The following is a 25,575-nucleotide window of genomic DNA, read 5'->3' on the forward strand; positions in this document are numbered from 1 at the left end:
GAAGCTGGTGTTTTTATCCTCTTAATAGATCAGGAGTGATTCGGTGATTGGTCCGAACTGTTCAGCGTCTCCAGCCGAGCTGTGTTTTGTCTTGTTAGCAGGGTGTGCAGTGGGGGGGGGGCAGTGCTTACACTCTGCGGGTCGGTGGACGGAGACGCCTGAGGGCCAGAGGTTGATGTTTGCTGTCCCGTTCCGTCTGGTAGAAAAACATCCGGAGAGCCTCGTCGAGCAGGAGCCATATCGGCAGACCCAGAAGCCCCTGGCACAAGAGGAGAGAGGGGGGATGAGAAGAGGTCGGCTCGCGAGGATAGACGATTGGATGAAGGAGCAAGATGAAGGGAAGAAGCGTGAGAAAGGTGGAGATGAAGTAGAGATGGAGAAAGAGCGTGGAAGGAGTGGATGAGGAGAGAGGGAGAGAGAGACGTAACGAGAGTGATCACAAGTGCAAGGCGAGAGAAGGCGAGGGAACGTGGCAAAGTAGAAACCACGTAGGTTGAGGGGAGAAGCAAAAAAGAGTAGAGAAGTGAGTGAGTGGGAGAGAGGGAGAGAGAGGGAGAGAGAGAGAGAGAGAGAGAGAGAGAACCTGATCGTGTTGCTGCAACATGTCAGAAGTCGCACAACTACAGTCAGTCAGACGTGATGTGGGCACAGGGCAGAGCAAAGAGAAGGGAGCAGCAACGCCTACGTGCTGAGCTCCATCTGCAAAACCACGGCTGAAATATCCGAGTCAGTGCTTCTCCACCTACAGCATCGCTCAGCCCACCGAGCTGTAGGCTCCTGCGCCGCACGCTGCAGAGGAGGCCGACCGCTCCTTCCCCTGCGTTAAAACTCCAAGTGATTACCTTCATGTACGTGTTGAGCTCAGGGATTCTGCTCTCTGCGATCTCCTGCTTGTTGCCGATGAAGACTTTTCCTAACGAGAAATATGAGAACAGAGAGATTTACAGGATGACATCATGTTGTTGTTGCTCAGTAGAAAAAAAAAACAATAAATGTGAAAGTTCCCCCCTGTGGGGTTTTGAACCCGTGGACGCACATACATGAGGGGTCACATATTGTAAATTCCTTTGGTTGATTGACGGGGGTGGGAATGAAGAGGCTCAGCAATGTGGCAACAAAGACAGTAATCAACACGTCTGCTGATGAGAAGCAGAACAATTTCAAGCATTTTTTAAAGTTTTGCAAACGTCTCATGAGTTGGAGGAAGAATCCAGAGACCAGTTTATCCAGAGATAAAGTTTATCCTATCGTATGGTAATACAGAGTTGAAGGAGACCTCCATGAAAGCTTCTGATAAAAAGAGTATTTGTGTTTTATACAAACTAATCTGGCTTCTGCACATTAATGCATGTGAGTGTTATTTCTCCCGCTGCTCAATTTCTTGAAAAACACAATCTATCCCAGCACTTTCTGGGGTTATTGGCATTTTTTAAATTGAAAAAAACATCTTTCTTGAAACGTAGCAGCCTCCGTCCTGACTATCGCACCAAGTCCAGTCGGAAATTAAGAGGCGCAAACTCCAAACACTCTAAATCAGCCCCGTCCACGATTCATCGAGTCCATCTAACAGGATTTAGCACAGTCTTAATGAGCCCCAGCAATATTCAGCTCTCGCTCTCTCCCCTCAGTTCCTCTCATCTCACTCACTCTTCAGCTCGATAACTCACTCAAGACAGAAATTCACCCATTCACTCTCCATCTGATGAATCATTCACTCGCGTCTCTTCATCTCTCCCCGAGCCGCGATGGATAAATGTCCTTTTGACCTTGAATCTATCACACAGCTGTTTCTATTTCTGTTTTCTATTGTAGGACGTGTGATGGATCTGGTCCAGACAATATTCAGGTGACTCATAAATAAAAAAATAAAAAGACTGAGAAACAGATGAAAAAAAAAAAATAGATAGATATTCTCTATTAGGGATTTCTCATTAATCAAAAAATATACTTTTCCATTATTTTTTTTTCTGCTCCCACCCGACACGTCTGTCTTATTCTCTTTTCGTCCTGATGAGATCTGGCAGTGCAATTAAACCCATCAGATCTAATATTATCCTGCAAACTCCTCAGTGGCAGATGCTAAATCAGAGTTTGTAGCAAAATAGAACTTTCCCAATATAGCAAGAGACAATGAGGGAGACAGAATGAAATCCGATGAGGACGTTCAAGTTAATTTTCACAATAGAGACAAATGTCTGCATATATAACATGCGACTCTAGAGTTATATCAATCTCTATAATGAAAAAGAAAGAACGAAATTTAAGATTTATGTCAAGTACAGCGGATATAAAGGGATATCAGATTCCCAGAATTACTTAGACGTCCCCATTATTGAAAATAAGGTGAAGTAGCTGAGTAGAGAGAAACCCTGGAAACACCACGTTACCCCTCAAACGAGAGCCGGAGACAGAAGGTGTCCATAGATTGTAGTTTTTTGGAAACCGTGCTAATATCTGTATCGTTCAAAAAGACAAACTATGCATGCTACAAACTTTTAAAAAAAGAAAACAAATTTAAATACTGTTACATTACACCTGGATAAAGGTTACTCTATATTTTTCCTGCCATTACAGAGACATTCTGATGCGGAAAAACGGCCTCATTCTTCAAAAGGCATTTCACATTTCGTTTTCACCTTCACTTTAAATGCATTTTTGCAAATACTGCAACTCCGCATGTCAAACCGTCCGCTGAGGGCAAGTTAAAGCACCTGCCAAGAATATGAATCATTTGTACCTTTACTCTGACACAGAGCAAATAAAGCTGGAATGGAGGAAGAGACGTGCGGGGCAGGACGGACGGGGGTTAGAGAGAGAAGAGATCAGGGAACAGCAGGAGCCTTGTTTTGTTGGATCCTCAGTTCAGCACAGGTGCAGCGTGAAGATGAGACAGATGCTGTGAAACTCGAGCACACACAAGATCACTTGTGTTTTTTTCTTCTGGGTCCTTATGCGCGGTTGATGAATAACGTCTCGCAGGTTGTTAAAGTAAGTGATAAAAAGATAAAAAGATCTGGGGCCGAAACTGAAAGAGTTCCTTCTTGGCCCGTGTCCCCTCCTTCCCCCGAGTTCCATGGGAATCGGTTCGTTACTTTTTTGTATGATCTGACTCACAAGCACACAAGCCAACCCTGAAATGGACAAAGGGACAGAGTGAAAACCATTTTGATGAAGGTCATAAAACCAACATAGATATTCAGACTTCAGGGAACCAGCAGGTTCGCTGATGCTAGTTTCACTGACTGTAGGGACAGAAAACCGTCAGCCGGTCGTTCCATCGCCATCATTAGATGGAATGATGAAAAATGTGTAAATAAAAGAATTGTCCAAGAGTAATACCTGGACCAGACACACACACACACACACTCTGTCCTCATCTCTCCCAAATCAATGGTCTGAGCCTCCCATTCGAAGCCTTCAGGCTTTTATTGCTGCAGATGTTGGTTCCCAGGCTCCGTTAATCATCACAGACACTGACGGCGGCTCCTCAGACAAACAGACGGACTTATGGGAAAACAATGAGCTGCAGAATAAAACCAGAGCCACTGAGCAGACGAGGACAAACACGGCAGCTCGGCCGACGCCTGAATATCGGTCCGGTGACAGTCTTGGACATCTGTAGTGACTCTGAGAGAAATTAAGAAGGAAACAATAATAAAAAAAACTGTAAATACATTAAAAAACTTACGGTGCTCAAGCTGAAATTGATACAACACAGATTAACTATTGCACAATAACTGGATTTATGTCTGCCTCAGTTTGAAATGGGGCCCTTCAGCCTCTGAGTGGTTCTAATTTAAAGTTCCTTCTCCCACCTCTTAATCTTCTTCATCAACAGCTCACTTGCACGGGCCAATGACTTTTATTCCCCGGACCTTCGACCATTAAAAGTCCAGACGTGCTCTGATGCTTGTATTTCTTCATTCTGTCACTTCATCATTCATTTTTTTCCCGCTCATGCAACTCACCTCCTTGTCATCCTGCGACTTCATGCTGCATTGCTGTTCCCACGTGAAACACATTCCCAGCGGGTTTCATCTTTTGAAATAGTTTATGGTTCGGGATTTTCTACAAATCACGGTTTTTCTCTTTAGTAAAAAAAGACCCGCTGACTATAAATTACCTAATCGTTCAATCTGTGGAGATCCTGTGGGTCGATACGTCATCTGAGAATGAGCGGGACCCAGAGTTGAAGTCAAAAGTTATGGCCGTGACCAGGAGGTGTAACAAAGCAGCCACGAGATTTAGCTCCACGCTGCGGACAACAGTTCTACGAGGAGAAATACTCAAACTTCTTCATTTGACTTTAAAAAATAACTTTCTCAAACTGTAGCCCTCAGTAGAGCGCACACCTCCATCACGGCCCAACATAAATAACATTTAGAATTCCACACGCTCACAGATATCAGTTCCCTGAATATGCCTGAGTTTCATTTCATTTTCGTTCCCTGGGAAATCTGTGAAAATGTCAGAAAAAAAAGAAAAAGAAAAGCTCTATCTTGTAGAAGTCGAAAGATGACGTGAGTAAATGTGTGAAATCGAATTTAAGAAGTTTTACTGGTAAAAAAAAACCCCATTTGACCTCAAAGGGAGTTTGCACATTTGTTGAGATATTAACAATAAATCATTAAACTTCAATTTGATTAATATTTAGATTCAGATAGATAATATCTCACATTCACCAGGGATGCAACGCAGCACTTTCAGGTCTCGAGCTTCACATTATTATGCAGAAACATGTTCCTGAAATGTGCCGTCACTTTCCCCCCGTGGTTTGAGCGGAGCTGGATTTATGGAGGAGCGAGTTTGCACCAAAATTGGGTGAAATTATAATCGGATCTGTAGGAGCCGCAACACTAATTAAATGATTAAACTTATTTCAACCACCACTCATGTGTTTTGGGATTATCAAGCACGTCCATCACATCTAAATCCTCTGAATACTCACAGACAGGAGGGACGATGATTTGTGATAAACTCTACGTCCAACACATGCAGCGGATTTAGATACTTTCACAAAAGCACGTTCAGATGGGTTTCAGTTCTTCAGCCACGGGGGGGAGAACAGCTGCCACCGCACACACCCAGTCTGTTCCTCTCCATGTGCATGAAGCGGAGCAGAATGAGTTTGCATTTGAAGGTGAAGGTTAAAGAGTGATTCGGCAGAAACGATGCGGGAAAGCAGAGTTTTCCTCTGCAGTCAATCAGCAGCTGAGCCTCCACACAACGGAATCACTGAGCTACTATCTGCAGACTCTAAAACCACGAGAGAATTTATATCAATCTTTCAAGTATATAACTGATTAATGCAATTTTATTATTATTATTATTATTAAAAATGTAATAATGAAAATAATAAAAGCAGCTTTATTGGGATTTAATGGACGTGTGAGCGAATCAAGGTCCCACTGATAAACTTCAATAAAACAAACTTATCAGAAATACTTGAACAAATAAGATTAAGATTTGACACTAACATGAAGGTGGTGGAGGATATGAGCTTTACCGCAGCCAGCCACCAGGGGGGGGGGGGGGGGGGGGGGGGAGATTGAAGCACTTTGGCTCCACTTTCATCTCATCATCTGTTTAAAACACTGACGCCTCAGGAACAACCCATGTTGCCTGGAGCAGAATAACATTTGGAATCCGAGACTGTTCTTAAACATAGTTCAGACGAGACATTTCCTGTGAGATCTGAAGGGATAGATTTCAGAATCACACATCGTGATGAACTCCGCTTTGAACCGTGTGTTCAAGAAACACACACGTACAGTATTTAAACAATCTGAAACCTGACGCCGGTTTGCATATTGTGACGTGTGTGAGTGTTTGGGTGTGTGCAGTTATCAGATGGAGAAACACACACACACACACACACACACACACACACACACACTCACCTGGCAGAGACGGCAGGATGCAGGTGTTGGGAGCAGGTTTCTCTGGGTCTTCAGGCGAGTACCTGGACTCCAGGACCTGGTGCAGGTTGAAAAACTCTCGGTACCTCCTGTAGATCAGATACTTGCTCCCTCCTTTCGTCTTCACCTCAATCACAAATCTCTGCAAGACGACGAGAGGCAGAAATGAGAATTACATCTGTATGCAACACTTTACGAAGTTTGCGATTCCAGACTCACAAAGTAGTCGATGAAACCTTTCTTCTCCTCAATATCAGCGATGGTGGCGCTGATCGGGACGTTATTAGGCAGCTGGTCGAAATCACTGAGAAACACAAGCATCACATGGTTTTTTTTACACTGAAATACAAACTTTAATGATTTAAAATCTCATCAGTGCCATGCTCCTGGGAATCAAACTTCACTGTCTTCACTTGCTCAGTCTTATTATAGTGTTTTAAGTATTTCTTTCACTGGCACCTCAGTTATACTTGTTTATTCTACTGCAGCTGCTGTAATACACACATTTCTCCCCTGGGGATAAATAAAGGATTATTACAGGATTCACTTATTTTAACTGGCACCACGTATTAAGTCCTCAGCAAGAATTGTGGGTGAAGCCTGAGCTTCGAACCTCAACTTTGAAAAAAGTTGTGCAATATTGTTTTTAAAAGTTAGAAAACAAGGTGAAATCTTTTATCTCCGGAAAAACTAATTCACACCCTCACCTCCGCTCACCTGGCAACTTCTAACACAATTTCAAAAACTCTCTTAATTGCTTTTAAAGCCAGACGGGCGTCTCCCTATATTTCAGACCTTTCAGGAGCCTGAGCTCCTCTGGTGAAGTGTTTCTAACCATTCTGAAGTCTAGACTGGAATCCAAAGCAGACACTTTGGAACAATCTAAAAGACATTAGAGAGCAGAACCTGTGTCATCTCACTTCTCAACATCTAAAACACAAGATTGAAGTTTGAAAAAAAAAAACTAATATCACATGATGTAGAAAGCAGAAACAACCATTCAACGTTTGATTGAGGGGAGATTCCCCTGAAGTCTGACGGTGGAGCGCAGAAGAACCTGAAACAGAAGTAAAAGCGCTCACTTCCAGGCGAATCCGAGAATCCGGAGCATCACACACACACTCACCTCTCGTCTCGGAGCTGCTGCGGCAGAGGCATCGTGAAACTGCGGCCGCACACGAACTGCGCAACTCGACCCGTGAGCGCGGACAGACGCGTCCGTCAGCGGAGGTGTGAGGCTGCAGACTGAGCGGAAACATGCGACAGGAAGAGAGGGCTCCATAATAAGAGCAGAGGATGCGGAGACAGCACATGACCCTGCAGCTGGGATGGTCCAGATGTTAGAGATGTTTTGGAGGATGGTTGGGTTAAGATAAGTTGAGATAAGTTGAGATAAGTTGAGATAAGATAATCCTTCAATGGAGAAATTTGCAGTTGTACAACAGCAAGAGTTAAATTTAGTAATATCTAGTGTTGAAGTTTTATGTTGCAGCTGAACAGCCCTCACCTCTTCTTCCAAACATGAAGAGGAAACTGTGGGAGACTTTATTTTTTATAAAAACTCAAAAGGTGTTTAGTTTGTCCAGTCTGGACTCATGTAAAAAACATGGCTGCCTCCGTAGAGAGGGTCCCCTCCATGTAAATATAAAGTATTTAAATATAAAGAGCATTTTCTGAGGTAAAGAAAACTACAACTTATACAATTTAGATGAAACGAACTAGTGAAAACATCATGAGGATTATTCTACATTAAATTTCTGCCAATAGTTCCCTTTCACCTAAATCTTACACACTGGACCTTTAAGTGTGAGGAATATACAAATATATAACTGAATTAAAGTAATATATGCAGCATAAATAAATACAGTGAACCTTCGATAGTGAGCAGACAGATGAATGTAGCGCGGTGAATTTTCCTCGGTTGAGAGCGTGAAGGTTCAGCCCACGATGGTGCGTGTGGTTTTACCGGGGGCAGAGCGGGTTGTACATCAAGTGTCAGCTCAGTTCAATTCAATTAAAATCCACCACATTGTGTTTGTAAAGGTGTGACGTCCTCTGCTCTTATATAACGTGAAGAAAATGTAAAGTATGAGGTTTGGCTTCATTAAACAAACACAGAAAGACAGTTAACCGGTTTACACTGCTGCTGGGCTGGGTGTTCGTAAACCTGCTGCATCTGCCGTGAATTAGTTTGAATCAGATTTTAAATATATGAAACACTTGGGTCACATCATGTCTCTGCGCCATAGATTTTAAATAAAGATGGAAGACATGACAGTGTCATAAAGTGGTTTGACCTCCCCCTGGTGGTTGGCTGCAGTGATGCAGTCATAAACCCAGCTTCTCCCATATTTGTGAAAAGGTCACGGACCAAACTAAAAAGTTCAAGTACACATTGGATCATTTTTTCTTAAAGAGAGTTTCTGTCACATTCATTCTTCTTGTAGCTGTGTTGACTCCTCCTCAGGGAAATTTCCCGCCCGTGATGCTGAACTGTAACAATCATGCCGTCCTGCTGGTCTCTAACTGTGTGTGTCTGCTGTCTGTGGATAGGGCGGCCGAGCACAGTGAATTTATTAGAGCTGTTGCATCTGGAAACCGAGCAATGACACCGCAAGTAAATAATCAAGACACAACAGGAGCCTGAAGGATGCTGGAAAAAAATGAGGGAGGCTGAATATTTATCTGACGGGTCTCTGTGGATCAGTCACGACGAGAATCATCCGCTCATGAATAAAACAAGACACCGAAATTCTGTTTTAGTTCGATTTTTACTCAAAACTTCTCTGATAAAAGTTTGGATTTAGTGATTTGCCCAAACGACAAATTCAGAAAATGATTAAATCTGAGGTGCATGACTCCAGCGTCTTGTTCTACCAGTTCTACCTTCTAGCCGGTGAGAGTTCACGCACCGCTGTCACACAAAGAATCAGCTGCAAGGTGCGTAATTACATTGTGTAATCTTCTTATGATGAATTCACATGGAGTCATGTTGGAGTGAAAACCATTAAGGTTTGTTCAGTTAATATTTTCTACAGATTTCAGCCGAATAAGGTGAAGCGACACATTTCCAACATTAAATCTCAGGTGATTAAATTCAGCAAAGTGTGTGGAGAGAGTGAGACAGAGATCTATGGGCTCCATAAGAAAACATTTTATCACCTCTAAATCTCAATTCATATCTGGCCTTAAATATTTGATAGCGTTATTACGCCCATTACATTATATAGTAGCTTGGACATCCTTCAATCCAGAGACACCACAGAACCCAAGAGCTGACCCCAGAGAAGAGAAGAGTCCCCTCCGTCAGAGTAAATGTGATTATAAGAATATTACAACACAAACGTGTTCGACACGAGCAGCAAAGAACAAACTAGAGGCCAAAGTAGATTTAAATCAGAGGCACAGTGAAAAACCGACAATGGGACATTTCTGGGTCAGAATCGGGTCAATATGCAATATTCAGCAGGAACCTTCTGGTTCACGAAGCAGAGAATCATGGGTAATACCCAGCGTTCAGTTGTGTTTCAGTTCAGTGGGACGACGCAGTGAAAGATTGACGGTCTTTGTTTTTTTTTTTTCTGCACAGTGAAACGACTTCATCACATTATAAATCCCCACATGTGTCTGCAGAGGGCGCTGCTGATCAGTCAAAGTCACACAGAGCGGCTTTAAGCTCAAGATGAGATGTATTGTGTTTATATCTCTAATCAAGCGTATCTCTCTGAGCAAATCACACTGGGCAATGGTGTGTCAGTGACTGTGCAAGAAAAAGTGCAGTAGAGGGTGACGCTGCAAAGAAGAGGGCCTGTGTGTGTGTGTGTGTGTGTGTGTGTGTGTATCTAATATATATGTATTCACAATAATCTTCAGTTTAAATGTTTTTGTTCACCACGACATTAAACGATCAAATACGTACGAGCAACAACCTGTTTTCTGATTCTCTCTCCATCCTCCAGAGTCCTGCTCTCTCTCTCTAACGTTAACAACATTGTGACTCCTTCATTATCCACGCTAACGGTCTCAGCCTGATTCCGTCTCGTCCTTGACAAACTCCCGAGTCGCCTCTCCTCAATTATTTCATTGAAATAATCACATCCATACAATTCCTTACTCTGCCCGTGTTCTCCCCACCTCTCTCCTCCCTCCATCATTGTTCTGCAAATACTGGAAAATGCTGATGAGGAGAAATTGAATGGAGGAGACAGCGCTCAGGACAGAGAGAGAACAGAGGGTCAGCACAGGGCATGACGAGACAGAGAAGAGCAATTTATTCCCCCACACTGGCGACAGTGGCACGAGGCATCATGTTTTCTGCTTGTCCTTGTGTCTGTGCGCACGCATCAGATGGTAGGTCCGTCCGTCCAGGTATTTTGGACTCGATACCTGAAGAACGACTTGAGGGAATCGTTTCAAATTCGGCACAAACGTTCTTTTGGACTCACGGATTAACTGATTCAATTTCAGTGGTCAAGGGTAAAGGTCAAAGTCATGACAGCCTCACAACACAAGTTTTCCTCTTCTGGAACATTTCTTAAATCTGCCTTTTCCAGAATTTCTCCTTCATGTTTTGGGAGTAACGCTCCGTAGGTCCCAATTCATTTTGGACCTTATGAACTTTACTACCCAGAAGTTGTTGGAATGGATATTTCCTCTACATTGGAAATTCTTCTAGTTATAAAGTTCTACGACAACAATTATAAGATAAGCAAACTTTGTTTTTTGGCATTTCGATGCGAGGACTTGTTACAAAGAGTCCAAGAGAGGCAGTGAGGTCGAGTTTCTATTTCCAATGGGAAAGTAAAATTAAGAACTTTTACTTCTGCACCAGTTTATAAAATGCTCTCGTTTCGTTCAGTGCCGCGACTCCGTTAGATGAAAAAGGTCCCAGGACTTCAAGTTCACGCCAGACGAAGATTTGATGTTGAATTAAAGTTTAACGGTTGAAAACATAAAAACCAGAACCTGCCAATATTAACTCAAAGGTGCTCAACAGTATCCAGAGCTTTAAAAGTTAAGTATGGGTTTTAATAGTAAAAGATCTCACGCCCTTTACTTTAACTGGCTGCAGCTTTGTAACGGCTCAAGTGGCTCATATCTCTCCTGCATGCTCCGATCATAATTTCATTCATCTCTCTGAGTGGGAGCAAGATGATTCACGACATCACCTCACAAAAGATAAGAGTCAGACAGAGACACAGGCTGTCAGAGCTCTTACCGGATAGAGATTGATGGGTGATAAGACCAACACAGATATGGACGCACAGAGAAAAGGAGCAAAATCGTTGGATTACAGATTTATGTGAAAGTGAAGGAGGAGGAGACGTGAAGGGGAAATTAGCAAAGGGATTAGATGAAAGATGAGGTCGTTTGGGGTGAAAGACAGAGACATGAGCACGTACGACCTCAGTAACAGCTTCCTGCTCTCCTGCTGTCCAAGTTTGGTGAATGGGTGTATATGTACATACACATAAGACTTTGCATGAAGTTTAATGTTTAAATATAAAAAAAAAGAACTTTAAAGCAAATTAATTTAATATATTTAACAGGACAAATGTTTAGTTAACAAGTCGTCAGCCGATGAGCGACACCAGCTACAAACTGTCAGCCTGCAACCTCGATGGTTCTCCTGCTTATCTTGAACCAAGCATCTCTCAACTTATTTTAAAGTGACAACTGTGGCAGAGGGAAGACACAGACTCCAGAGCTGCGAGATTACAGAATAAATCAGGGCAGATAAGAGTAAAAAGGACGGACGTGCGTAAAAAATAAATAAAGACGAAGACGAGGGTCGTGCAGAGAAGAGGGAGAAGCCCTGGGTGGAGATAAGGGGGCAGTTAGATAAAGTAGTGTTATTAATAGGCCTGTGTGTGATCTGTTAGCGCTGCACAGAAAAAAAGAAACACACAGCCGCTCTACCTTTCTCAAGATAGAGAGAATACTGAGAGGAGGGGAGGAGGTGGTGGGTGGAGGGGGTTTATGGTGTAAGTGTGTGTTTTGCAGCCTTAAAAGTCTTATTGTGTCCTCCTGCCCAACGAGCTCGTCTTACCTCCATCACTTCTCCTCCTGCCCTCTGTGTCTCCTCCCCGGTGCATCCATCCATCCATCCATCCATCCATCCATCCATCCATACATCCATCCATCCATCCATCCATCCATCCATCCATCCCTTCTTTCAGACAGTACAGAGAAGAAATATTCAATGTTGCAGCAGAAAATATCTGATTCACATACAGGACTCGGGTCTTTGGTCGGTGCGAGGCTTGAGCTGCAGGCCACTGTGAAAATAAATGGAATTCATAATAACATAATATACATCCTCAGTGTGTGTGTGTGTGTGTGTGTGTGTGGCAGTTTAGCAGCAGTTATTAGTTTTACATATTCTCGATGTGTTTCATTGTTGTTGGAAAAAAGAAAGATTCAGGGCCAGATGCTGAGTGAGACTACCTGTGTTAATAAAATATACTTCAATGAATAATACACTTGCTGTGCCATGACTCACTGTTCCTCTACCAAAGTTTCAATCTTCAATGATCTCTTGTGCGTTCGCGTTTCTGATCTGAAACCATGTTGACACACGCTTCAAAATATTAAACTTTTGCCTCCTTCAGGGAAAGTTGACTGAGAGTTTACGACTGAAAAAAACTTTTTAAGATGCAGATTCTGGGCTTGTTTCAAAGCAAATGAAAAGACAAAGATTAAATCTCAGTGGAGCTTAAATATAACGTCACATGTCGAGGAGGTCAAGGACACTTTGGACAACCAACCACAGCTTTTGTCAATGAGGGTCAAGGATGTTGTGAACACACTTTTGGCTGCAGGTATGTTTTCACCCCAGAGAAGTTTTTAACAACTGTGCTAATAGATACCAAGAACCAGAGGAACAGGTCGGATCAGTTCGTTGTTTCAAACCAGGCGACCTTTCTGTCTCGACCCGACTAAAGTACAAAGACCTGAGACCTGAGACGTTGATTTATTCTTCAGATATTCAGTCATTAGTGGGAAAGTTTTAACAGCTCAGCACAAATAAAGTTTCTCTAATTGCCTTTCGACGACTGTAATGGGTGGAGAGACAGTTGAGAACAAGCGAAGAAGCTGTGACTCGGGACAGAGCGCAGGTCGTTTATGAATCGGAAGGTCGGTTGTTCGATCCCCGGCTCCTTCAGTCTGCGTGTGACAGTGGATGAATGGGTGATGGATAGAGAAAGACTGTGACCTGTAGTGTCAAGTACAGAAAAGAAAGGGTCGACTGACACTTTGTCCTTCACTCAAGGAGGTGGAGGATGTATGAGGGATCACCACAGCGCAGCCTGCAGGGGAACTATAGAAACTACTCCTCTGGGCTCTGCCACAAGAGAACACACACGATTGAGCTCAGTTCCCTTTTAGACACGAACACGTCCGTCGAACATCTGTCTTGACAACTGGACACTTGATTCCAGACGCTGGCTGTAAACACAACAAGCCTGAGACTCCAGCTCAGCTCTGACACCCACAGGCTGCTGCACTGAACTGCAACTAAGGGCAGATACAGTTTTCATGTTTTCAACCTTCAGGGAAACATCCATGTCACATTTTAGCTTCAGCTTTACTTTCATAATGCAAAGCGCGGTTTTCCACTGTGCCCTCAGAAGTTCCACTGGAAAGGTTAAAGGTTAAATGACTTAATGCTGCATAACTCACCTTACCTCATTGTGTAAAGTGCTTTTAGATACTGTATGCTGTGATTTAATGTTGAAATACACGTTAGACAGAGGAGGTGTAGTTCAACAATGTATTTCCAACAGAATGAATCATGCATAATAAAGTGCATCAGCTTATCCACCAAACCCTCCACCTCTTGTGCTCCCGTCTCTTTGAAATATTGCTCTGTCATTTCTCACCCTGCACCTCTTCCTTCTCTCCAGCTGACAAAATGACGATGACAGATCTGTTGAAAGCTGAGGAGATCAAGAAAGCTCTGGAAGCCTTCGAAGGTCTGTAACCATTGTAGGATTGACGTTCACGTTCTCAGCAGACACAGACCCACAGAGGAGTGATACTGACAGTCACAGTAAACGCAGACACGTTGTTCAAGCCACATAAATAACCGAACTAAACATTTCTCTTTTTGCCTCTTGAAGGAGAAACATTTGATCCGAGAAAGTTCTTTGAAATGGTCGGGATGAGGGCCATGTCAGCCGAAAACGTCAAGAAGGTCTTCCGGGTCCTGGACGTGGACGGCAGCGGATTCATAGAAGAGGAAGAGCTCAAGTGAGGGATTCACAAAGACCCAGAAATACACAAACACACATAAAAACAAGGCTCTAGGCCAATAAGCAGTAAATTGAGAAGTCCGTGCTCTGTCCTGTTTTCACTGAACACCGTGAGGGATGATTCTCTGCAGGTATGTGCTGAAGGGCTTTTCCAAGGAGGGCAGAGATCTGACTGATGCAGAGACAAGAGAATTCCTCAAAGCAGCAGATAAAGATGGAGACGGCAAGATCGGCATTGACGGTGAGAGAGAGTTGTGTATAATTAAAGAAAAGAAGGCAGAGGCTGCAGCACAGGAGCATCCAACTTCAGATATAAGCTAAATCAAAACAATGGAATTTCAGCCGTGGATCATTTGTCTGAAAATAAAGAATATTGTTTTGTACAAAACGCACATCATGGTTTATGTGTTCACGGGAGTTAATTTACTTCAGTTTGAACAAAAGTCATCAGTGCATCTCTTAATACTTTGCAAACAGTATTCAAACAGAAATAAACGGAGCATCTGTTCGACGAAAATTAATAAAATACTGAGCAATCAAGTGCATATTCCCATCAGCAGGACAGAGTCTGTGGGACTGAGTAAAAACAAAGCACAGTGTGTGTTTGTTTGTGTGTGTTTTGGAAGAAGTGTAACAGAGTGGCTCATAACAGTTTGAATCACTTTTGGACAGAAGACCTTTTTACCAAAAAAGCACCTGATCCCTTACATGGAGGAGGCGGGGTTACAGACCTTGCACTGCAGCCAGCACACCAGGGGTCGATCGAGACGCTGTGGCTTCACTTTTGCGGATCAGTCATATCGTCCATCTTTAGATACAGTCTATGGTGCATGGCTCACTGGACAAGTTTATGCTATAATTTTCACCGGAGCTATTTCTGCCTCGACAAGTCTGGAACTCTGTAGTTCAGGAAATAATATAAATCAGTCCACAGCTGCACAGAGTCTACTCAATAGATTTTTTTTTCTACAATATAGAAATAAAGAATACTGCCATCATTTTCCTTTCAGCTGTAGAGTCTGTCCTATAATCTTTGAACTTTTTCCATTTCGACTCTTCTCTTTCAGAGTTTGAGACCTTGGTGCATGAGTAGGGGACGGCTGAACACCCCTCCCTCCTCCTCCTCCTCTTCGTCCCTGCATTCATATTTTGTAACGGCCACCACCAAACTCCTGTCACCTCCCTCTGGACCCCCGAGCATGGAGTCACACCAGAGCTGCTCCCCCACCAAACCTGAGCAGAAGCAGGCGGGCAGGAAGTCACCGTGAGGAGAAACATACAGGCGTCATAGGAACCAGTTTCATTTTTTATATATATCACATTGACTCGCTCATGCTGTTTGAGTTTCAGAATCATTCTTGATGATTTCATGAGGATAGTTTGTGGTCTGAAAACAGGTGGTGCTAGTGCTGTAGATGGTGTAGATGTTATAAAGACTCCTTGAATCTTCCTCTGTGTATTTCAGGTTGTGCATCTTGTCTGATTAGTTTTACTTCTAGATGTTCACATAACAGTGCACTTTCCTCCCACTCCTCCTCCTCTTCATCCACCTTCCCTCACCTCACCTCCTCTCCCCTATCCCTTCCTCCTCCTCCTCCTCCTCCTCCGCCTCTCTCCCTGCCTTCGATCAGATGATGTAGTTAAGTAAATATGATATATAAGACGAGCTGTGAAGGGAAAAAAAAGATCTGAGTAAGAAATGATAATAAATAAAGGTTGAGTAATAACTGTCTTTTTACTTATTGTTGCTCACAGTCGACACAAAACATTCAACTCACTAAAACACACTGAACAATTTAAAACGTGTCACAGAACAGCGTGAAGCATAAATACTGCGTTAGCATCAAATATCACTTAAATCAAATGTGAAAGGATTTGTATGTTTAGATCTGTCAAATCTGATCTTCATCACATGACCAAACCAAAACGATGACAGAATAAAAGAGCTTCGGTAAAAGAGATCAACTAAATAAACACGGGTTGATATCAGCTGATAGCTGTAGCTTTGTATTTATCAGACAGATCTACCATCTAAGGAAAAGATTTCAAGCATAATGTTGTAATATTGCGAGAATAAAAGTGCAATTTAACAGGAAAAAGTCATAATATTTGTAGAATAAGTCATAATTGAAAAGGAAGTTGAAAATATTGTAATTTAATTAGAAATAACTTGTAATTTAATTAGAAATAACTTGTAATTTAATTAGAAATAACTTGTAATTTAATTAGAAATAACTTGTAATTGAACAGAATGGAGTTTTAATTTATAAAGAATGAGAAAAAACCCACAATATAATCGGAATTAAATTGACAGTTTTTAGCGATATACTGTATATAATAATAACAATAAGTGTATTTCCTACAAATTTTACAAAAGGAAACCAGCACCTATCAACATTAAACTTTATGATTTTGATATTGAATCATTAAGATGTACTGCAGACTTTTAGTACAAGAAACACCTCATCTTATCTAATACGGGACAAGAAACTCAGCAACTCTTCCTCAGCTCTTCTGGATCAGACCTTCACGTTTCAGATGAGACGACATCACACAGAAACAAAATAAATGCATATCCTGCCTCCACAACCTGATCTGGCAGCGTCACTCACAAACCCCGCCTGCATGAGCGCTGAAGGGTCAGTGGATCCGAGGAGAAGATCTGTCATTGGTCGTCGTGGGTCGAAGCTTTACTGTGGCGAACGGGTTCGTGCCTCTGAAACGAGAGGATGATGGAAAATGTTACACAAAAACCCTCAGGTGCTCAGCTGCCAACACACATGAAGTACACAGTCTTTGGATTCTTAAAGACTGAAACTGACGAACACTTTCATTTTGTCTGGATTTGAGCATCTGTCAACTGAACCAGATTTTTGATAAACTGTGAAATGCGTGGACAAAAGAATACCTGGATAAAAACTAAAATAATATCGTGTCAACCACCAAGTGCAACAAAGGAACCTAAATATACATCACACCTGTTTTAATTTCTATGACGAGTGAAATTTCCCGAAGTGTATTCAGGTTTTGGTTCACGCTGATATAATTTTTCAGGAACAGCACAGATGGTGCAATCTTTAATAAAATGTATTCACTGAGTCCAGAGAATAAAAACTAGGTTGTTGACACACTGATAATTACCTGGGAAACAGAGGGTTTTCAGGTCCCTGGGGCGAAAGAGCCTAAAACAAGAGAGCACTGTCAATGTGAAGAACCCAAACATCAAACTAGAATTTCTGTATCAGAGTAATTTAACATGGAAAAGGAATAAAATCCATTTCTTCTCAGTATTAATCCTCTGGTACCTGCACATCAGATGCTGACTCACTCTTCCTCTCAGGGAGAGGGGAGATCGGTTGAAAGTCTGACGAGCTCCTCCTGAGATTCTGACTCTGTGGAGGCGGCGGCGGAGGAGGAGGCGGGTGTTCGCTGTAGCTCTTCGTCTGACCGAGCCTCATCTCTGTCGCTGGCTCCGCCTTCTTCTCTGGGAGTGGAGAGATTGGCCGGAAGTCCACGGAAGCTCTGCGGTTGGGCGTGGCCGGGGGCGGGACATCTCCGTAGCTCTTGCTCTCCGATTGCTCGGTGTAGGTGTCAGTGGGATCCAGCAGATTGTTCATACTGTGGCTTCTCAGGGAACCACCGCTGAGGGAACAAGCAGGATTCACACGTGCAGGTGCAAATGTTAGAATACAGACAAGTACATTTCCCTGAAAAACACCGGTGTGATTCTTACCTCGTCGCTAAAGTGTTGGAGAAATCTTCAATCGGCGCCACATAGGCGGCAGGGAACCAGCCCTGACTGGAGGAGACAGAGACACAGAGGAAACAGAATGATGTCCTGTATCAACCATTACACTATGTTCTGTACACTTTACATTTAGTTCATGGTTTCAAGTGGTAAATATTATGTTTTACAGCTTTTTTTACTCTAAATGACACTTAGATCCATGTGGTGTGACTTTCTGGGACCATTAACCTGTCACCATTTCCAGAACTATTTATTTATGTCTGATAATTCATATGTTTATTCATTTCTCTTGTCAATAATAAGGAGTATAAAATGTAAGTTGTTCCTCAGTCTCATAAATGGATACACATATTTTCTTTTTTCCATCCACTCACCGCAGGCTGCTGTCAGTACGTCCGTACAGCCAGCCGTTGCGCGGCTCCTGGACCAGGACGGTGACGGTCTCTCCTCTGTTGAAAGGCAGAAGCTTCGGGTTGGACGAGGAGGGGTGAGACACCAGGGCTCTCATGGATCTTCCTCCCCCCAGACCCAGAGATTCACCCACTGAGCTGGAGCGAGAGCGGCTGGGCAGAGGTGACGGTGCTGGAGCAGGAGAGGAGACGGAGGAGGGACAGAAAGAGATGAGCTTTGGCGTCTGTGGCTGACAGAATGTGTCATGTTAAGATACAGGTACTGTGATTAGTACTGTATGCCTCCCACCTCTAGAGGGCACTCTGCCCAGGGCCTGTTGCTCCCTCCTGGCCCACGACATGTCTTCATCTCTGGCAACCGTCTGCAGCAGGGAGCTCACTGAACCTCGGAGCTAGAGACGCATCATACACAGGTAAATTAACTTGAAGGAAGAAGATGGTGCTGTGCAAGTGTTATAGTGTGACGCCATAAATATCCCAGATACGAGTTCCCCCATCTTGTGCGTTTGACGTCGCATATTCAATCAAAACCAAACTTACTGGAAACAAATGACAGAAACCTTCTTTGAGAAAAATGTATTGGACTTGTATTTCAACCTTTTTTTTAGTTTGGTGCATGTCCTATCCAGTAACATGGAGGAGGCAGGGTTTATGACCTATACTGTAGCCAGCCACCAGGAGGTGATCAAGAGCCACCTAATATGAGAATGTACAGCACACTGAATGTGTTCTGAGGCACAAGCTGGTGCAGTCTGATACTTCCACACACTTCTCCAGAGTGTGGAACATCATTTACTGAACTGTAATGTTCCCGTCGACCTGTTGCTACCTGTGCCTCTTGGTCCAAATGTGTGGGCGTGCGAGGTCTGGACCCTCTGGTCTCGTTCACTTTCTCCTTCCACCCTTCTGCTTTTTGCTGAAGAGATGCACCGGTCTGAAAGCAGAGACGAGAGGGAGAGAGGAGAGCGACTCATTAAGTCTCAGCCTGATCAGGCAGAAGCTAATTCAACAGCAACGCATCAGTAGGTAAAGACACTGAGACGAGAGTTTCAGATAATCAAACTATTTATCTACTTAACTAGAACGTTTTGACTGAAGAGACATTTGAGTGCATTTCATTTTGGCTCTGGACTTTCTCTGGAGTTTCGTCTTTCACATTTGAAGAACACATTTCAGTCAGAGCCATTGTGTTCGGGAAGGACATCACGTATAAATGTCCTGTGTCACCAAAACTCTCGAATCTCGTTGACTATTGAAGTTGATCTCTTCGTCAGTGTCTTCTGCGTGAATGAATCCTCTTCTACAATCCTACATTCTTTTTGTTTTGTTTTTTTTAATTTTGCGTCTGTCACGTGTAAGAAATGTCGTCAGCACACCCACTGGCTCGAGGTGAGTCCTGCAGATCATCTGCAACGTTCTCATATCGGGCTCACTCAGACAGTCTCTGGAGTTTTTACTACCGGGGTTTGGAGGAGAAACTCTGGAGATGTTCTGCAGCAACTGACTCTGACATTTGCGTTCTCACTAACAGCCCCTCTGGACAATTTCAGGAGATCGTTCAGAGTTCTGTGCAGGTCTTGAAGCAGCTGGATTAGCCTGAATTTAGCTGCATTTAAACTTTGCAGCACAGGAAACCAGCAGCCTGTTTCTTTGTGTGAGGACACAGGAGGCGGCCGGCTGCTGCGCTGGGTTGACCAGTTGTTGTGTGGTGTATATTCATGTACCTTGTTTATGAGGAAGAGGAGTGACTGAGTGAGGCCACAGTGTTTCTCTGCCAGGAAGCGATACCTCCTCTCCTCCTCCTTGAGGATCTCTTGCTGGCTCTGCCTCAGGTACAGCATGTACTCACTGTTCTCCTGAAACACACGAAGCACAAATAACCATCCAGAGGTGCAGAAGTGTAGCCACTGGACTGTGTGTGTGTGTGTGTGTGTGTGTGTGTGTGTGTGTACCAGAGAGTCTCTGAAAGCTCCTCGTCTGAGCTGTTTCTCCAAAGCCTCGGCCTGATTCCTCACCTCCAGCTCATAAACTCTGCGACTCCCCTGCAGCACGGGAAACAGCTCGATTCAACAAAGTCTGAAGTGGTGAGGATGAGTTTCCCTGAATTTGTTGACACTTTGTTTTTCCACAGACAGTTTTGGTTTAGAGCAGCACATTCACAGACCTGTCCCAGATTATATCTTCACTGCTACAATTTAAAGTTATTTTTCAGGGGCTCGTCAAAATAGAATTTCAAGAAATGTTTGTTCAACATATGCATTTAAATCCTGTTCACAATCCGATGGGTTGAGCCACACAGACGAGCCAAACCATCGTGATCCAATCAGTAAGTCCACTTACAGAAGAAGAAAACCACTGATAAATATCTTCCTGACACTGACAGAATATTTTATTCTCTTCAGCCAATAACAGAAAAAAGTTTGATGAATGCTGAGAAAGATGTTGAATAGAATAGCTGCCTGATTGTTGACATAGATCATCGCTTGTCATCAGGCTGAAGGATTTTCTCCTCTGTAAACTCACATCAATGTATTCCTCGTCCAGCTTCACGTTTTTCTCCATGGCTTGCAGCACCTCAACCTGGAACCATCGAAACTGTAGCAAGAAGAAAAACGATTCTGCTGTGATGTAACTAAGTTATTATGGAAACTCTTCCCCGTGCTCAAAGTGTCGTGGACATCATGGGCTTGATTGTTTTATTTAACTAAATCTATATGCAAATGTAGCCGGTCCTCAGGCTGGTGTTTTTCTTATTCACATCACTACACGACACTGCAATCGAGCACCAGGGTCCGAATGGCTCAATGAATTTTAATCAGGCAGTGAATTAAAGCAGGAACCTGTCAGGGTCATCTCAGGGTAAAAGGGTAAACAAGTGTAATTCCCAATATGCAGAATTGATCTTTGATTAATTGTGTTACATCCGTGATATAAACGTCATTAGGAGCCAGCGGAATGAGTCTCAGCTATCAATTAGGAAGTTTCACATGGTTTAGTAGAATCATATAACGAATTGATTTCAAACTTATCGGAAAAAAACAAGCGTGTGATGAGAACTACCTAAAAGGACAGAAACCATTTTTAAGAAAAACGTATTTAAGGTGTACTTAAACTTTTTAATTTGACTCACATCTCATCTATTAAGATGAGTGAGGCAGGGTTTACAACCTTTATTGCCACCAGGGGGCAGTGGAGACACTAGTTTTGACTTTTCATGTCATCCCTCTTTTTATAGAGTTTACTACCTATAAGGTTCGTTTAGCAAGATGAATTTCTACTGTGCTAACTACCATGTTATTCAGATCCAATATTATTAATTTGAATGGAAATGACAATTAACAGAAGACATGTACTGACCACACCCTCCATCTCTGCAGTGAGTCTCCTCTGTGTGTCTGATATTTGGATCAGGACGTCCCCTGTTTAAGACAAAACCAGAGCAACACACATCAAATTGCCTCAAACAAAAATAACTGTTGTGAGAATATTGCACGTGATATTTGTTCTATTGAGTATTTTAATGCGTGTACAACAAAATGTCCCTTTAAAGAATTCATGTGTAAAAACTTTCTATCACTGATTTTGTTTAATTAACGTCCATTAGAAAAGAAAGGAGCAACATGTGAGTGGTGCAGTAATCTGATAAACGACTTTAACACAATTCAGCCCGAGTCAAACAGACTCTTGTGTAAATGGTGGAAAGTTAGCGAGGCTCTTTGTTTGACTGGGGCCTCTGCTCTCGTCTATTGTGATGGACTGTGGTTGAACTAATGAATTGAGTGCAGCTGAAAGACTGTCCCCATATATAATTCAGGGGCCGTCACTCAATAGGGCCCGAGGTCACGCTGTGGCTCCCTGACCTTCTCAGTTAGCCAACGTAGCCGAACCTCTCTTGCTAGCACTTGTGCACGAGCCCACACACACACTCAAAGGAGACGGGTTAGCTTATTTGCTAATTACTGCCAACAATGCTATCGTACGTCCCCAGGGTCGAAGTGAAAGTGAAGCTGGGGAGGATGTACGCCGGGCAACGTACGAAAGAATTCATAAATCCAAAGAAAGCAGTTCAAGAATAATATAACGGTAGACTGACATGTCCTCCAGGGTGGACAGCCGCACGCCCGTCAGGTCACTTTCAAAAGGCAGGAGATCACTTTCTTTATTCTCGATGGTTCTTGCCAGAGTGCCTTGTTTACAGGAACGCACTTGCAGTGATGAAAAAGGCCAAGTGTCCTTACAGCTGCATTGAGAGTGAGCATGGATAAAGTTTTCTGTGCCCAACAAGAGGCAGGGCGATGTTTTGAGCTGAGTGAGCAAAAGGCTAAGGAGCTGAAGGGGAGTTTGTGAAGGTTCCACAGATTCAGATCCAGTTTCCCTCTCTGGACATAAAATCGATAGAACCGACAGATATAAGCGTGGGATCACGATCGAGTTTCATACAAGGCAGCTGTGTAAGTCGTGCACCACTCTATGAAAGGTGAAGTTATTTTAGAATCATCAATACCATCTGACATCAGGTGCCTCAGCAAACAGACACGGCATTAGAGACAACGCAGTGTTCAAGCGTCAAGTTACGAAAATTTTATAGGAAAACGTTTTCCCACCTGATCGACAGGAACAGTTCTGCTTCTGTTACGAATGCATCAAATTTTAATATAAACCCAGTGATGGAACGACTGAGTGATCAACGAGACAAACTTACCAAGAGAGCGAGAGGAGAGCGTGTGAAGAGCCTGGTCACCCATCTTAGCCACAGCACTGAAGTAGGCCTCACTGCAAACAGCCAGTGCTGCAGTACACAAACAAATATACAATAATAAGCACATCTTACAGCTTTTAACCAGTTACACGTCTCCGACTTCACACAAACCGCTCTATTTCTATTCACTTCATTCACACAAGCCTCGCAGTGTCGACACGCGATAGGGGATTTATGGGCAGGTGTAGTTTTACCGCCTTGTTGCCCTGTGACTGACGTCCTGTTCTTGTTTTATCAGGCAGAGGTGCATCAATGATACATGCTGCTCACCACACTACCAATGTAACACCCGGACAAACACACAGTGAAGCTAACACAAAAGGTTCTTATTGTAAATGTTGGTATACGTCATGTTTTCAAGAAAAGATTTAAAATCAACTACATGTTGTTTTCAGTCCTGAAATATGAGTTTTACATATTTTATTTTACATACAATGAAAATGAACTTCAGCAATAATATTAATAATTAACGCATTATATTTTTAATCAATAGCAGCACAGTTCAATATATACATCGATATAATTCTCATGCATTGTGAAAGCAGAGTGAGGAGGTAAAACACAACATTGATCTCAGATTTGTTAAATGATTCTCTGCTTATTAAGAAAACCACAACCTTCACTCAGTCTTTAAAAGTAAAATAAATAATAATGTGACATTTATGGATATCATCTGATAAGAACATTTTTATTCAGATATAATTTATTCCATATACTAAACATATCACTTTTCTGGAAATAAAACCTCACACAAGCCCAGTGACTTAAGAAAAAAAATTCACAAACTGTTCACAAACTAAAAGTTTGCCGCTGCATTAAAAACAACCCTGATAAAAAAAAGTGCTAATAATGCGTAACAGACACCGTGGATCTTGTTGCAGTAGGTCTATGACCTTCTTGTCAGAGTTCCCTTGTATCCTTGCACAACCTGAGGCTCGGTGATTTCTGTAAAATCCATCAGCTCTGATACCACCGACATCACCATGGAAACATTTTTACAGCACCTACAGCATAATGTCCTTTATATTATTGTTATTATTAAGTATATATTACTTATTCTGGCTCGTCCAACATGGGACTAACAACACGTTGCTAATTATAACGTTAGAAAGTATGATGTGCAGCTTATAATAACACACGTGCAAAAAAAAAGCCAATTCAACATCATATGAAGTTCCTATACATATTTATACATACATATTTTCACACATTCTGTTAGTGTGTGTAAATTGAAAAATTAAATGTACAGATGGCAATAATCAAATTAACTGTGCAAATGTCTGTGTGTGTCTGTCTGATACGCACGTGCACACTCAGACGATCACTCTCTAATTGAATCACCCAGCCGTGCACCCTCAGCCAGTCGCTCGTGACGCTCGCTCACCTTGAAAAGCTTTGACGTAGCTGTTTCCTAGAGCAACAAGTTTCTGGAGGCCTGGATTGAAGTGCTCCATCAGGTTCTGCAAACACAAACACAGACACACACACACACATAAAAAGACCAACATCCCTTTTAAGAATAATGTAGCACGACCCATATGACTCAGGCCATAAGAACCAAAGACCGAACAATAATATAAACTCACCGAATAGACGGTTAGAGTTGATCTGTGCAGCTGGTCACTACTGGCTCCTGACATTGTGACTGATGGAAATATAAACTTCTCACAAAGATAAAAGTCTTGAAAGTTGAACGTCAGAGACAGAAGCTTCTGTAAAGAGTCTGTATTCCCATTCAAGCTTCCTCAGTCGGTTCTTGTCCTGTGTATCAGCGTCTTGAGGCAGACAACATCGAACAACCGTGCTTTCCTCCCTCTCTCTGCCTGTTTTCATTTGTTGATGTTCTCTTTAAGCCCCTGTCATCAGCAGTTTTCATGGAAAGAGTGAACAAGTGAGGAAGGAGAAGAGGAAAGGGAGTAGGTGCCATCGATACGACCCGGCCAGGTAAATTATTGATTGAGGAGGACGACGGCTGTCCAACTAGCTGTGATGCACACTCACGCCTAGGATAGTAACTTTGGTGAAACACACTGCTGCCTAACAAACGGTAGACTATTAAATTATCAAGTAGTTAGTTGCACAGATACGACTTCGTCCGGAAGCATCACACATAAAAATTCAAATGGAAATAAGAGAAGAATCAATAAAACAAACCATCATATCGAATCCAGATGAAAGCTGAAACAAAGAGTTGAAGACAGACAGGTGATGAAAGAACATTTTCTACACAGAGCTGGACTGGAGAATCTATTCAGTATTTGTAATGTAGTCGAAATTCTCTAGTTTGAATATTAACAATTTTTAAATATTAATATTCACGAATGTAAATGGATTTTCTTATTTCAGTACTGAAAATTCAAACACAAAGTAAAAAGTGAGGAATACATAATTTTCATCCTCCATTTTCAATTCGGCTCATCAAAGTGTTTGTGTTTGTGAGTTATAAGTTTTCTCTTCAGAATTTATTGTCATAGATTTAATCGCA

The 25,575-nt window shown here is 42.6% G+C and overlaps 3 protein-coding genes across 3 annotated transcripts in view; 1 reads left to right on the forward strand and 2 right to left on the reverse strand.

Annotated features, from left to right (window-relative positions):
- Window positions 1-7,264, reverse strand: part of ncf4 (neutrophil cytosolic factor 4) — a 22,109-nt gene extending 14,845 nt beyond the window's left edge. The window contains exons 1-5 of the mRNA XM_020102603.2: window positions 7,045-7,264; window positions 6,138-6,222; window positions 5,901-6,060; window positions 843-913; window positions 132-259 (exon numbers count right to left, since the gene is read on the reverse strand). Coding sequence (XP_019958162.1) covers window positions 132-259; window positions 843-913; window positions 5,901-6,060; window positions 6,138-6,222; window positions 7,045-7,076 — 476 coding nt within the window. The 5' untranslated portion in view covers window positions 7,077-7,264. The remainder of the gene's footprint in view (window positions 1-131; window positions 260-842; window positions 914-5,900; window positions 6,061-6,137; window positions 6,223-7,044) is intronic.
- The window catches only part of pvalb7 (parvalbumin 7), a 24,893-nt gene extending 8,993 nt beyond the window's left edge, over window positions 1-15,900 (forward strand). Inside the window, exons 2-5 of the mRNA XM_020102604.2 lie at window positions 13,826-13,894; window positions 14,042-14,171; window positions 14,305-14,414; window positions 15,241-15,900. Coding sequence (XP_019958163.1) covers window positions 13,834-13,894; window positions 14,042-14,171; window positions 14,305-14,414; window positions 15,241-15,266 — 327 coding nt within the window. The 5' untranslated portion in view covers window positions 13,826-13,833 and the 3' untranslated portion in view covers window positions 15,267-15,900. The remainder of the gene's footprint in view (window positions 1-13,825; window positions 13,895-14,041; window positions 14,172-14,304; window positions 14,415-15,240) is intronic.
- Window positions 15,901-16,371: 471 nt separating this feature from the next.
- Window positions 16,372-25,417, reverse strand: baiap2l2b (BAR/IMD domain containing adaptor protein 2 like 2b). The gene is made up of 14 exons (XM_020102632.2): window positions 24,677-25,417; window positions 24,475-24,550; window positions 23,034-23,120; window positions 21,689-21,750; window positions 20,855-20,926; window positions 20,284-20,373; window positions 20,056-20,187; window positions 19,161-19,265; window positions 18,621-18,723; window positions 18,296-18,503; window positions 17,907-17,972; window positions 17,479-17,815; window positions 17,315-17,355; window positions 16,372-16,889 (listed from the first exon to the last, which is right to left on the reverse strand). Exons 1-14 carry the CDS (start codon window positions 24,728-24,730, stop codon window positions 16,814-16,816), a joined length of 1,509 nt encoding a protein of 502 aa, XP_019958191.1. The 5' UTR covers window positions 24,731-25,417; the 3' UTR covers window positions 16,372-16,813.
- Between the last annotated feature and the right edge of the window lie 158 nt (window positions 25,418-25,575).

This window comes from Paralichthys olivaceus, chromosome 8 (assembly GCF_024713975.1).
Source record: "Paralichthys olivaceus isolate ysfri-2021 chromosome 8, ASM2471397v2, whole genome shotgun sequence".
Lineage (NCBI taxonomy): Eukaryota > Metazoa > Chordata > Actinopteri > Pleuronectiformes > Paralichthyidae > Paralichthys > Paralichthys olivaceus.